Source organism: Vipera berus (assembly GCF_964194415.1).
Source record: "Vipera berus genome assembly, chromosome: 12".
Classification (NCBI taxonomy): domain Eukaryota; kingdom Metazoa; phylum Chordata; class Lepidosauria; order Squamata; family Viperidae; genus Vipera; species Vipera berus.
Window position 1 is genome coordinate 3,132,421 of NC_138215.1, and position 13,472 is coordinate 3,145,892.

At 49.0% G+C, this 13,472-nt stretch overlaps 1 protein-coding gene across 2 annotated transcripts in view; it reads right to left on the bottom strand.

The window, feature by feature from the left end:
* The window catches only part of RASGRF1 (Ras protein specific guanine nucleotide releasing factor 1), a gene marked incomplete at both ends in the record, with an annotated part of 50,985 nt that extends 38,531 nt beyond the window's left edge, over window positions 1-12,454 (bottom strand). For both annotated transcript variants that reach the window (XM_081337419.1, XM_081337418.1), the window contains one exon: window positions 12,191-12,454. In XM_081337419.1, coding sequence (XP_081193545.1) covers window positions 12,191-12,454 — 264 coding nt within the window. The remainder of the gene's footprint in view (window positions 1-12,190) is intronic.
* Between the last annotated feature and the right edge of the window lie 1,018 nt (window positions 12,455-13,472).

Genomic DNA, 13,472 nt, shown 5'->3' on the forward strand with positions numbered 1-13,472 from the left:
GGTTCGAGGAGTCTGAGCAGTCACCTGCGTGAGAGTTTCCAAGGCTCTCCGATTCCTGATCACTTCTTGAAATAGGTACATGGCATGGCTCAGCATGGTGTTGTCCAGGTCAGAATCAGAGACTTCGCCTCTGTTCCCCTCACGCCACTCACGCCCTTGGGAACTTCTGTTTCCTCGAGTAAAAGTCACACTAAGGATTGATCCTCTGGTTCTTCCTTTTGCCCCACGCCCGATGATCATCTGGGCTTGGCAGGTTCTTCATCGATGTCCATCTCCTCCAGCCATTCTGCATCATCTCAGGCACGGCGCGGTCTAGGAGGGGACCTGCCCTCCTAGTTCTCCGGTCTCTTCCAGTTCCGAAAGGCCCATGGCCCCCTCCCTCCCAGTTTCCATCCAAGTGAGGATGGCCAAACTGAGAATAAGTGTAACCAAATATAATCGGTTTCATGAGAATATACAAGACTGCACAAAAAGCAGAGCCTTTAGTCTCAGGAGCCACTGGGCATCCCAAGGTCACGTTTCGTCTGCCAAGGGAACTGTTGGCAATCATATCCCCATTTCTATTTATCTGAAGGATACAGAAGGATCAATAGGAAAATGTGTGGTTGAAAGGATTTAAATTTATTTTTTTAAAATGATGTATCCTAGGTACATGATGCCAAGGAAATTATCTAGAATGTTTAAAGGTGATCCAAATGTAGGCTGGAAATGCAAATAACATGAAGGGATATCTTATCATGCTTGGTGGACGTGTAAAAAAGCTAAAATGATTTGGATTCAAATACATGCTTTGATACAGAGGATTTTAAAAATCAAAACTCAATTGAGGCTATTTTTATTTTATTTTATTTTAGGATTAATGGATAAAGTGAGAAAAAAGCCATGCAAGATTATTTCAGAAAATGGTTACTGCAGTGGGGTTTCTATATGCATAGAAACATTCAACGCTGCCCACTACGGAGGAACGTTGGTGAAATTGGCTGTTTTTGCTGAAATGGATAAATTGATTTCTTTGATTAGATAAAGGATAACATTTGCATTTATTGGTGACCAGAAGCCTCTTATGGACTTTTAATGCAAAAGTGAAAAAAATGAACTTCTGATTTGTGGTTTTGAGGATCAGACAGGATAGATTATAGAAAAAAGAGGATATAATTTTAGAGAGAAAGGTTAAAATATAATTATAATTGTTGTAAAGAATATCCAGTGCCACTCTTTATGTCTTTTTCTATTTTTCTTCCATTTTTCTTTTCTTGCGCCTTTTCATTTCTTTCCTCACTTTCTATTAGTTTGTATTAGTTTTTACCTTCTTGTTTAAAAGTTTTAATAAAAATTATATAAAAAAAAATTTGCTCTGCCAAGCTGGAGCTCCCTCCTGCCACTTTAGGGACCAAGCCCCCCCCCTTTATGATGCTCCCCACGCGAGGCCAGGAGGGCTCCTGATGGCCGCCCTGCTTCTTGACCTCTCCTCCTTCTTTCTGGGGGGGGGGAGTCGTGCTGGGCTTTCAAACAGTAGGTCATTTGGGGGGGGGCAGTGGTGACATTGGGTGTCCTGGCTCTGGGGGTAGAGGAAGCCGTGTCTCTTCGGAAATTATGATGGTTTCTACAAAATTGCTTTTGCTATGAGGGGGACTCGTGTTGGCCCTTTGAGGTGAGGAAACAATCAATTGATAGATAACCTTTATTGTCATGTTTTGCTGTGGACGCATTGCCACACATTAAAAATGAAATTTAGTTGCTTGCTCTTAAAGTGTACACATACATAACATACATTTAAACATGCTATGTACCAGGGCTTTTCAACCTTTTCACCCACTTTTAGGATATGGCAACATCTGAGTACCACCAGTCGCCTAGCAAGGTGTCAAAAACTTGATGACAAAAAAAAAGGAAAAAAGTGATGAAGTACAGGTAGTCCTCGACTTACAACAGTTCACTTGGTGACTGTTCGAAGTTACAATGGCACTGAAAAAAGTGCCCCCTAAGCCACAGCCGAGCAAGACACCTGCCTGCCCGCCTGGCGGCGCTCTTTCTCCTGTCCGAGGATTTCATTGTTGTGAGCATTTCTGTTGAGGATTGGCAGCAGAGGTGAGGTGGGGGGGGGGTGTTTGGTTTTTATTCCCCCCCCATCTGCTGGGTGGTTGCAGCAGGTTTTGGTCACTTCACATGACCCTGGGACACTGTGACCGTCATAAATATGAATCAGTTGCCAAGCATCTGAATGTAAATCACAAGACCCTGGAGATGCTGCAACATTCCAGCTGATCGGCGCTTCTTCTGGGCTCAGCAGAAGCGCCAGGATCAGCGCTGAGCTCCAGCTGGATCCTGGCACTGATCCTGGCGCTTCCGCTGAGCCCTGACAGCCCTGCAGCTCCAGCCGTCTCTCGCTCAGGCTTGTGCGGTGCTGCCACCGGTTCCGCTCATTCCCCTCCCCCACTACTTTTCTAGGATGGTCACGTACCACCTCACACCTGAGGTGCTGGGCAGCTTTTGTGAATTTCTAAATCTTCCCAATTGCATCCCCCACCCTCACCTTAGGCTCGCTACCCTCTTTGGGAAAGGAGAGCAACCCGTGATTTGCAACCAGCAGCCCCCACTGGCACCTCCTGCTCATCATGGTCACCCTGCTTATCTGTTTAGGCAAGGGAATATTTCTTATAATATACGATAATATAATTATAACATATTTCTGTGTTATGCACTGATTGTCGACTCTAGTGGAACTCTAAAGGTAGGTAATTTGATAGTGATGAATTGATATTGATGCAGGAGGCCATCTGCATGGGAAGTTCTCTAAGCCATAAATTCTTCCTGGGCAAGAAGCAGAGCTCGCTGTTAACCCTTTTGCAATCCATGGAATGATTGAGCCACCCGGACTGGGCTACCATTAGACGTAAACTGAAGTAGTAGAACAATCACCCCAGTCAAGCTGAAAGGATAGTTCTGCTCCAGGCCCTGTGCTGTTCAACATAAGAAAAACATGAGAAAAATAGAGTGATCTCATTTGCATAGGACACAAAAATGAAGGGATGGCAAACATTTTGGAGGGCAGCATCAAGATTGAGGGGAATCTTGAAAGCTACAACAACGGTCAGAAACCAACAAGATGAATTTCAACAGAGAAAGCAAATTTTTACTTCTGCTTAGGAACAAATCAAGGGTCTGGGTATAGGTTAGGGAAAATCACAGTAGGCAACAATATATAGAGAACGGGTTTTGTGCCTTGCTGAATCCTAAGCCGAATATGAGCTAACAGTTTGATGTAGTTGGAAAAGCTCCCCAACCAACCGTCAGATGCAATCCTGGGCTACTTCAACAAAAACATCACAACAACTCATATATATTTTTCTGCAGGCTGTATTGGTCATGAAGGATTTTCACTGAAAAATTGGCCCAAGTCAGATTAAAGCAACCGAGACGACCAGGGACTTGGAAGGAGTCACTTACAAGGAATGACCGAAGGGCAGGGCTCAGCCTTGACTGCAGGATGGAGGCCTTTGGGGAGAGACGAGTCACCTGAAGGACCCCAGATGGAGCACAGAGCTGTTCCCAGGGAGAGGATCAGAAAGTGCAAGGAAAGAGATGTTGGCGGAAAATGAGCAAGAACATCCTGAGGTTGTCGCACCGTGGAAGAGGCTGCCCTGAGGGGTGTGGAGTCTCTGCGGGGCAGAGAAGATTCCTGCAGGGGGGCATCAGGATGGAAGGTCTGAAAGGGAACTTAGAGGCAACTGCTTTGGATCTGGGAGAGGCCTTTTAGCACGTCGTCGTCTTCTTCAGTGTCCTGGGTATTGCCCAGTGCCATTAAGATGCATTAGCTGAAGAGCTAGTGACCTGTAAACTGCGCTTCTACCACCGAATACCAAACGATTACGTGACTGCACTGTATGTTGTGAGCCTTTAATAGTTCCTAATAAATACCTTTGATCGGATATTAATTATTGCTTTAATTCTAGACTTCATGGACGTGTCAGCCTGTTGAATAAGCCCTGGTGTTCGGTCTCAGCCAAACAGAGGGGGGAGGCCCCGGTTTGTTGCAGGCTGCCATGTGGAGGAGCTGAGCAGACTCAGGACAGGCTATTTTTAGCTTCCTTTGGCATTTATTCTTGTGTTAATTTTCATCAGGGAAGCTTCTAGCCCAGCAAAAGAGTTCTTGCAGTTCATTTGCTCTCCTTTCTACAGTCTCCTAGGAAACGGAATATTCTGGATAGCCACAGATTCAATCGATTAAGTGGGGAAGCAAGGAAGGAAGCACTAGCTGCCCCCTTCTGCTTCCACAGCTCTAATCAGCGGAGACCCCAAATGCAACCTGGGAGGAGATCCTGGCAGGCGGAGGTCGACCCCCAGCTCCCACAGTGCTCGGGGCTGCCAAGGGGGGAGCACGGGGGCCTCTCTTGCAAGGCTGAGGCTGCTCTGGGCACTGCTCACCCAGTGCTGCTCCCAGCACTGCTCACCCCACGTTCCTGAGCTTCTAAATACGCAGAATAGGGGTGTTGGCATCCTTGCCAAAATAGGTCAAGAGGCTGCTTGGAAGGGTAATGGCCACCTTCTCATTGAGTGCAGCCCACCGCTCTTGCCCTGCGGACCTCACAGAGGAGCCCCAGAGAGGGATCTCCACTTTGCTCTGCCTGATTAATGGCTTGGGACCACTTTCCTCTTCCATAACACTTGGATCACTCCACAGGTCCCGACACGTCTCTGCCTTTTCCCTCCTGAGGTCTTTGTGTTCTGTGCTGAGAAAGAAGGTGCGGCAGAGAAAGCGAAGAGCCGACCATGGCTCCCTTTGCTGAGCCTAGAAGCCTCACCTAGACCAACGCAAGAGAAGTTGGAGCTTTACGTGGCCTTTTCTCACTGACCCTCACCCTGCTATCAGAGAGGGCACTCAGCGGTTTGGGGGGAACTAAGGGTTAGAGCTATGCCAAAGGAGGGCAGAGCTCTCTGGAAGTGTGCCAGGTCATGCCAGTGGCTCTTGAGATGCTGATCAGCCAGGCTTTTGCACTGGGGAGCTTCCGATTGCCTGTTTCCCCCCCACACACACACACACACAATCCGGCTTGCCTGCTTCAAGGGCATCCTGCTGGATTCAGTTTCCGCAGCACCCTGGAAACATTGCGGATGAGGCCAAGGAGACGGGGGTTTTCTCATCTAAATATAGCTCTTCTCACTGCACATGCTGATTATGTGAAGGGCAGCAAATCATAGCCCACCTCTATGCCAATGTGTGCAGGGCCTTATCCTGCAAAAGATCTGCCGTTCTTTCTGACCTTAAATCAGAATTGATTTCTGAATGGATGAAACGACAGAGGGCTGCATGTTTTCTGCTCACTTCCAAATGCCTCCATGCTTGCGCAGGGACAGCTTCCCAAACCAAGGATCGACAGGACTAGCACCTTTAACCTACTAGGTAATGCTTCAGCCAGTAGTTGTGCCTGTACCAGAGGATACATAAGGCTATTTATAGATCTAGAGCTTTGGGGAAAAGGGAGGGCTGTGTGAAGCATGAACTGGAGCCCGGGTGGGGGGGGGGGAGGAAACAGTGTTCCTCTTGCATTCCTAGAGAAGGAAGAGGCTATGCCTTGAGAAAACCCATTTCCTCCGCCCAAGAGAAAATAGAGGGAGGACACTCTAAAAGGAGACTTGCAAGACTTATGGTGTGCATCTCCAACTTCTAAGCACAACTAAGGAGTCCTTTGCAGCAAATACAGGCTCCGGTGCCTGAAGGAAAAGACAGCTGGGAATAGCGAGTGACCGTCTGTCAGGTCATAATAAAGAGCAAAGGCATACTGGATGAAATAAAATAAGTATAATAACAGGAACTGGTGTCACCCGTGAAAAAGAGATAAGAAGGACAGCCAGAAATGAGAAATGGAGAAAGTATTTTGTAACCCTGGAACTCAGAATCAGATTCAAACCCTAACCCAAAAAAGAGGTTCTCAATCTTCAGTTGAGGAAAGAGACCCTGGAAAGGGAGCCAGTAGATCCCTGAAGGGCAGAGGGAGTCGCAATTCATCCTGCAAAAAGGCATACCTGAAAGCTGCTGATTCCTTTCAATGTGGAATAAAAACGAAAGATGACAAGAAGCCCAGGAAACAACTTTGTCTCTCAGGAGCACAGATTAGCAGTGTGGCAGGACAATTCCCAAGATTTATCAAGCTGACTGTCAATTTCCCCATTCTGCTATTCTATATGGGGACAGATGATTCTGCAGTAACAGCTCTAACTCTAACTGCATCATTGTGGATTCTGGAAGGAAATCAATATTCTAGAGTTTCAGGTGGTTTCTCATTCACTCAGCAAGGCCTGGAAAGGAAAAGGGAAATTGCCAGTTAAACAATTTAGACAAGGCCTGTGGGCAGGAGAGGTTGGTCTTCAGGAGCCCCTGTCTTGAATGACTGGCTGCGGGGCACAAGGCGTAGTTAAAAATGTGTGGTGAAGTGTGGTGGCCCTAGTCAGGAGAATTTTAGGTTTAATCTTTTGAGGTATGACTCCAACTAAAAACCTTGGATAAATACTTATGGGCTGTAGAAAGAGGAGGAAGAGGAGGCGTGGAAGGCCAGGGAGGAAGGATGAGCAGGGAGGGAAGGGACCATAGAAGCTTTTCCATGTGGATGAAGAAGCCTTTATATTGAATCCTAGAACATACGATTGGGGGGAATCTTCTAGTCCAACCCCCTGCTCAAGCAGAAGACAGTAAACCATTCCAGACAAATGGCTGTCCAACCTCTTCTTGAAAACGTCCAGTGATGGAGTATTCACAACTTCCAAGCTTGTCTTATTAAGATTGGAGATAAAACTCCAGAAGAATTTGAAATAAGGATTTGTATCCTGCGGAAATAAAGGAGACAGCACAATTATATAACTATCTCTTCCGATTGCACAATGAACGATCAAGAATATTAACCCAGCTCATGGCATTATCCATCACGATATGGGAAATATGATCAAATGAGATCATATTTGGAGAGCTGGTAGGATGGCTCTCATGACTGAAAATGAAGGAATGAATCTTCTTGAAAAGAAATTATAGAAAGAGAGGAGAAGGAGCAGCAGCAGCAGCAGCTGAACTATAAAATCTACAGCTCAATTCAAGGGAAAACGTTTGTTGGTGCTGTTGAAAGTACATTGTTTAAAGCATGTGTAACAGTAAATCAAAACAATGCTTATAATTGCTATCTACAATTCAACTACGGAAAAAGTATGGAAGCGATTACCCAAAGCAAAGATCTTTCCAGAGACGTGAAGTGGTAATAATGGGAGACTTTAACTGCCCTAACATGTGTTAGCAGGCAAACGCTGCCAAGTCCTTTGAGGAAATCCCCAACTAGCTATTTTGCTGGCATTTTCTCTTTCAGAAGGTAGAAGAAAGCACACGAACTTCAGCAACCCTTGCTATACCTGACTCAATCAGGAAATCTCACTAGGCCAAGTGGACGCAGCAGTAATATTAGGATGGGGAACAATGTAAGGAAGATTCTCCTAAGGAAATCAAACTCATCTTGAAAGCATGTCTACCAGAAAGTGGGTTTTAATCCATGCAGAACAATTAGATGTAAATGAGAAGATGAGCGCAAGGTGGACAGAAGCTATTTTAAAAGGAGATGCTAAAAGCACAGACTATTCCAAATGAGAACAAAGGGAAGACAGCCAACGAAGCAGAGCAGAAGAGGGCACGTTCTGGAGAAAGAATCACAATTGCAGCAGAAACGTCCAGAATTTTAGAGGGGTTGTTAGAAAGTCCAGGTGCTCAGAATGAGTTGAAGGGAGCGGAGGATGCTCAAAAGAAGAAAAGGGTTTGCTGACAATGCAAGAAGAAGCAGAGTCAAAATCAATGGAGCCCAGTCAAGGCCAACAGAGAGCAAAGGCAAGGCAGAGCCCTTGGCCCCTTTAGTGGGCCTGTTGTGTGAGAAGAGGGTGGCATGTCTAGGTTGAAGAAACAGGGTTGCAAATTCAGCTTGAGAGAAATCTAATCAGGAAATCTCTAAACACTTTAAAACTGCTGGGCCGCATCTTAGAGCACTGAAGGAAACACCTCATCGTTGGGCTGGTGGTCGATCAAAATTCTGGCAAAGGTGACAACAGGGATCCTAACCCTAACCCCAAACTTTCAAAAAGGGAGAAGGAGAATTCATCAATATCTGATAAAGCAATTGATCTATTGAATGTCTAAAACAATAAATGTCATTATTGAATCTAGCTTGGTTAACATTTAATTGTTAAGTGTTAATTTAACACTTGTTATCTCATATTTATAAAAGTACAGAGCTAATATATCGAATAGAGACTAAATACAAGTAGTCCTCAACTTATGATCACAACTGACCCCAAAATTTATGTTACTAAGCAAACTGAGTTTTGCTCCATTTTACGACCTTTCTTGCCACGATTATTAAGTGAATCACTGCAATTGTTCAGTTAGTAAGTGAATCTGGCTTCCCCGTTGACTTGGCTTGTCAGAAGGTCACAAAAGGTGATTATATGACCCCGGGACATTCAACCATCACAAATACATGCCAGTTGCCAAGCATCCAAATTTTGATCACATGATGACGGGCATCCGGCAACAGTCATAAATGTAAAAACGGTCCAACCATTTTTTTCCACTGCCGTTGTAACTTCAAACGGTCACTAAATGAGTAGTTATAAGATGTGGACTGCCTGCAGAATGTTTACTGGGGAAGCTGCAAGTAGCTTGAGGGGTGAAAACGGAAAGCAAAGGTGCAGGAACAGGATAGACAAATATTGTTCGCATAAAAAAGAAGTAATTGTACCGATCACAGTGATACGGCTGGGAAAAATAAAATGTTAACCTGCATCAACAAAAATATAGCTTCCAACCTTCGGCACATAAAAAGACCACCACCCCCGCCCCGCTTGACTGTATGAATTTCAGAGGGGCCCCCTCCGAGGAGGACAGGGGCAGAGAAAGGGAGGGCAGCCAAGAAGAGGCACGCTGGAAGTACAGCTGAGGGACTGTCCAGCCTTGGGGAGAAAGGCCAGAAGCGCCTGAGGATGCCGCTCCTCTTCCAGAGTCGGGCCTTTAAGGCAAATCCCACGGGGATGTTAGGCACAATCACCGCAAAGCCATTTGGAAGTGGAAGGCTGGGTGGCTTTCCACCCGAGAGGCTTCAGGCTGAATCCCTGCTCTGAGCAGCCAGTGGTTTTCCTGGTGTGGTGGGTCCTTTGAAAGCCTGCAATTCTTCCGATCAAGAGAAAGCAGAGCCCTTTTTTCTGTTTGGAGGTTTTGCTTCCAAACTGAAGTGGAAGTGAAACAATTGAATTTGTGGTGCTGCAGCTGGACTTTTGGCTCCAGAAGCCCCTTTGGCTGGACACTGTTGGGGAACAAAGGGTGGGATATCTAAATGTGTTCCTGATTCTGGAATGGGCAGTGGAAAACAAAGCTCCAAGTCTAGCAATGCCTCATGACTCCATCATCTTTTGTAGGTTGGACAAGCAAGGAGGCCATTTCAAGCTTCCCAGCCTTCTTCTCAGTGCAGGAGTAGACAGCTCAGGGTGTTCAGCAATTGAACTGAGCATCTTCCCAGCCTCCTGCCCCTCCCTCTAGTGCTGTTGCCTAATAGATTGGCAGAGACATGCACACAAATGCATGCACGCATATATGGATAGGGTACCCATATCGGAAGGGCCAAAGCAAGGCGAGAGGGAGGCTTCTTAAAGAATAAGGGATAGGAAGAAACTAATGCATTTCCAGGGAATTACAGAAGTCACCGGAGCGTTTCTCTCTGCGTCTGGTTTGCCTCTGCAGCAAGAAACGGAGGGCCAGGCGTTGTTGAGTCCTTCCTGCCTATTCAGCTGGCAGCAGTACTTTGGCTCTTAACAGAATAACAGAGTTGGAAGGGACCTCAGCGGTCTTCTGGTACAACCCACCTCTTAAGCGGGAGACCGTATACCATTTCAGAAAAACGGCTGTCCAGTCTTTTCTTAAAAACCTCCAGTGTTGGAACACCTACTCTTGGGTGGAGATCCTCTGGCTTTGGAAACTGCTTAAAAGGTAGCAATGCTTTCCTACTCATGACTTACACTTAAGCAGAGATGAGATGATGACCCATCACGAAGACTCAGAAGTGGTCCCCAGAACATGTGCATATACATGGAGCAGAAATAAGGCTGAGTGGAATAAGATCTTGCAATAGTAAATCAGTTGCAGGGAGTCCTTTAATTGTAATTTAATGCGGTTGTTTTGGTGTTGATCTGAGACAGGAAAAATGCTTTGAATAACCAAGATGTGGAAGACTATTATGTCCACAGAAAGCCTGAGAAACAGATAGTCCCTTGTGATCATCTGTAGCAAAAGATGATCTAGGACCTCACAGTTGAGTTGGTTTCCCAAAGCACCCCTGAGGAAAAAGGGGCCAAGAAAGCAGTAGCAGCCAGTCCTCTGAGTGAGATTTCTTGAGAACCTCACTGCCCTGGCCTGAACTGGGCGTCTCCTGGCAGTGACCACTTGGGCCAGAATGGGCAGTTACTAGAAACTGGCCCAGGTCAGGTCCTCCTCCGCCTGCTTTCTCCCTCTTGGTTCCTAAAATACCAACATGCAACAGGGGAACGGATGCCCTGGCATTCCTATCAAGGGAAGCTGTGCGAGCAGCAGACCAAGTGACCCACCTTTCACCTGACTCCAGAAGGTGCAACGTGGTTCTTTTCCTGACCATGTTAAGACTAGATTTCCTCATTTAGGCAGTCTGGAATCTCAACAGTCTCACCCCTTTGGGCCAATGTATTGAGGTAATGAAATGTTTTGAATATTTAAAAACACCAAATAAATATTACTGCCAAGATTACATTGGAAATGAATGGTGAAAGCAGAAAAAGGTTTTGAAAATGGGCTTTCTGTATAGGATACCAGATAGAGAAAGAGAGAGAGAAACATCTCACCACAAGAGGGTGAACTGGAAGAGGCAGACAATCTGCCCATCTCCCCCTTGGCTACAAAATCATTCCCATTTGGGAAAGGAAGGTCTGCCTTTCTGGTGCCCCAATGTAGACACCCTACTGGGGGACAACACCATTCATGCAAGGCCCCCTTTTGCTCTTGGCTCTGGCTGGATGATCCTTTCATTCTTTAATCTACCAAATCTACAGAGTCATGTGAGGCTCCTCATCATCATGAGACACCCCCCACCCCCCCACCCAGATTCTTGCTTCCCAATACCTGCGCTTGCAGGCTAGCCTCCCCTATGGTCTCCTGGGTTACTGAGTATGCTGGCTCCAAGTCGGATCACTTCTTCAAGGAGCTTCACAGGCTCTTCCAAATTGCAGGGCTGGGAGCAGAGTCTGGGGGTGCATTTCCAGCACTGAGCTGAGGTTTCTCCCGCTGTGCAGTGCAGCCCAGGGGCAGTTTGGAACTCCCGAGCAACTGGGCTGAGACTGACCGGCTCTGGGCCCAGGAGATTAGGAAATCTGTCAAGGCTGGGCTGCTTGCCAGCTTTTGCCACTTCAGGCCTGTGGGCTGGCCTCCAGCCCTCCCCAAGAGAGGGGGCTGGCTTGAGGGAGGGAGGGAGGGAGGGTGGTGGGGTTGGGGTAGATGGATTTGAAAGAAGGTGGGAGTGTGGGTGGCTGCAGGTGAGCACAGCCTCCCCCTTTCCTCCCCCAGAAAATCAGGAGGAGTCTGTTAGCACTTTTCCCAATTTTATTAAAAGGCATTTTATTGAGCCTTTTAACCTGAAAAGATGTTACTAGACTATTTATTTATTTTTGCCACAAAGACTAACAGAGCTCTCCTCCTACAACATCCTCCACCTGGAGCATTGTATTTTAGTATGCTGACTAATTAATTGGACAGGTTACCATACTTAATTTTATAAAGAAACATGCAGCTTCATTTAACTTATTTTCTGGCTGGATGTCTCCAAGATGGGGAGGGGAAGCTCCTGCCATTTAGCCTTGGGTTCTGAAGGGGAGAGGACCAGCTTCTGATGCAGCTTATTAGGCAGCGGGGTGGGGGGGTGTCAAGGAGCTTTGGAAAGGGGGAGGATGGTTATCACAAGCCCTTGGTGGTGAAGTCTGGGTTTGCCTGCAGCCAGATGCACCTGGCGCTGCTGAGACACTCCCGAACAAGATCTCCCCCATGCAGAGGGGTACCCCCAAAGAGGCTGGCCTGGCTCAGAGTTCCCCAGCCTCTCTCTGCTTCTCAAGGAGCGTGCCCCCTCCCTCCCCCGACATGCTCCCATCCCACCTGCTTCTCCAGTGGATCCTTGGGCTTGGGTGAAGGAGCCCTGTCGCACAGGCACCCTTCCAACAGGTAGAGGCCAGCTGGCCGGGAACTGGAGTCGTTCTCGAAGTAGAAAAGCATGTTCTGAAGGAGGGCGAACCACTTGGGGTGCCATTTGGTGTTGTCGGAGCTCCTCTTGCTGAGGTAGCCACGCGGGGCCCCGTCCTTCTTGGCCAGCAGCCCCAGGTAGACGGCGTGCCCGTCGTTCAGGCGCAGCGCCTTCTGCATAGCGTGGGCACAGGGAAGCTCACAGCCACGGCAACCGCAACGTCGCTCGGCTCAGCGGAGCCCCAGCAGGCCGGAGCCCTTCGCGCCGTCGGCCCGCCTCTCGCATGCCCGCCGCCGCCCGCCTCAGCGCGCTCCGGCCGCCTCCGGCTCCGCGATCACCTGAGCGGCAGGTTGGCCGGACAGCACCGCGGACAGCGCCGCCGCCGCCGCCGCCGCCACCAGCACCGCGGACAGCGGCAAACTGCGGCAGCGCCGCGGCGCTGGGAGGCTGCGCGCGCCCCGCCGAAGGAGCGCCGCTCCCCCCTCCCCCCCCTCCCTCGGGCCGCGCGCGCGCAGGAGCGGGGCGGGGGCCGGGCGGGGCGGCGCAGGTGGCCGCGGCTCCCTCCCGGCCGGGGCCCGCGCAGGAAGCCCGTCCCGCAACCGCGGCCGCTTCTGCCGAGCTTCCCTCCGGCGCCTGCAGAGCCGGCTTTTGGCGGGGCGGGACATTTTGCCGGGGTCGGAGGGTGCCTCGCTCGAGCGAGACCGGGAGGCCGATGCCCCCGCAGGGGAAGTTCGCGCTCCTGGCCTGTCTCCCGTCAACGCCGGGACCATCTGGCGGCCGCTGTGCCGCCGCCCCAGCCCAGCTGGCGCCTCGCCCGCGGGGAGCTCTGCGCCTCAAGCCCCCGGGGAAAGAAGGGAGCAACGGGCGGCCAGCCTGCTTGGCGGGGGGGCGGCTGAGAATTCAGGGCTCAGGCAAGAAGATCCCCAGGAACCCCCGCTGAGCTCAGTTTGGCCCAGTCTTCAAAGGAGGGGAGGAGGCCATCCCGGAGGCCACCTTCCTAAACCCCCCAAACTCAGCCAAAGCACCAGGCTCACATCAGCCTCATTCAGAAGGTTTCCACGCCACCCCACCCCCCTCGCAGGTAGTCCGGTTGCCCCCCCCCCCAAACTTTCTTAGCATCGCCTGGCCATTGCCCAAGCCGAAGGCAGCCAAGCGCCTGACTGATCTCTCCGCACAAGCGGGAGGAGGACGCCGAGT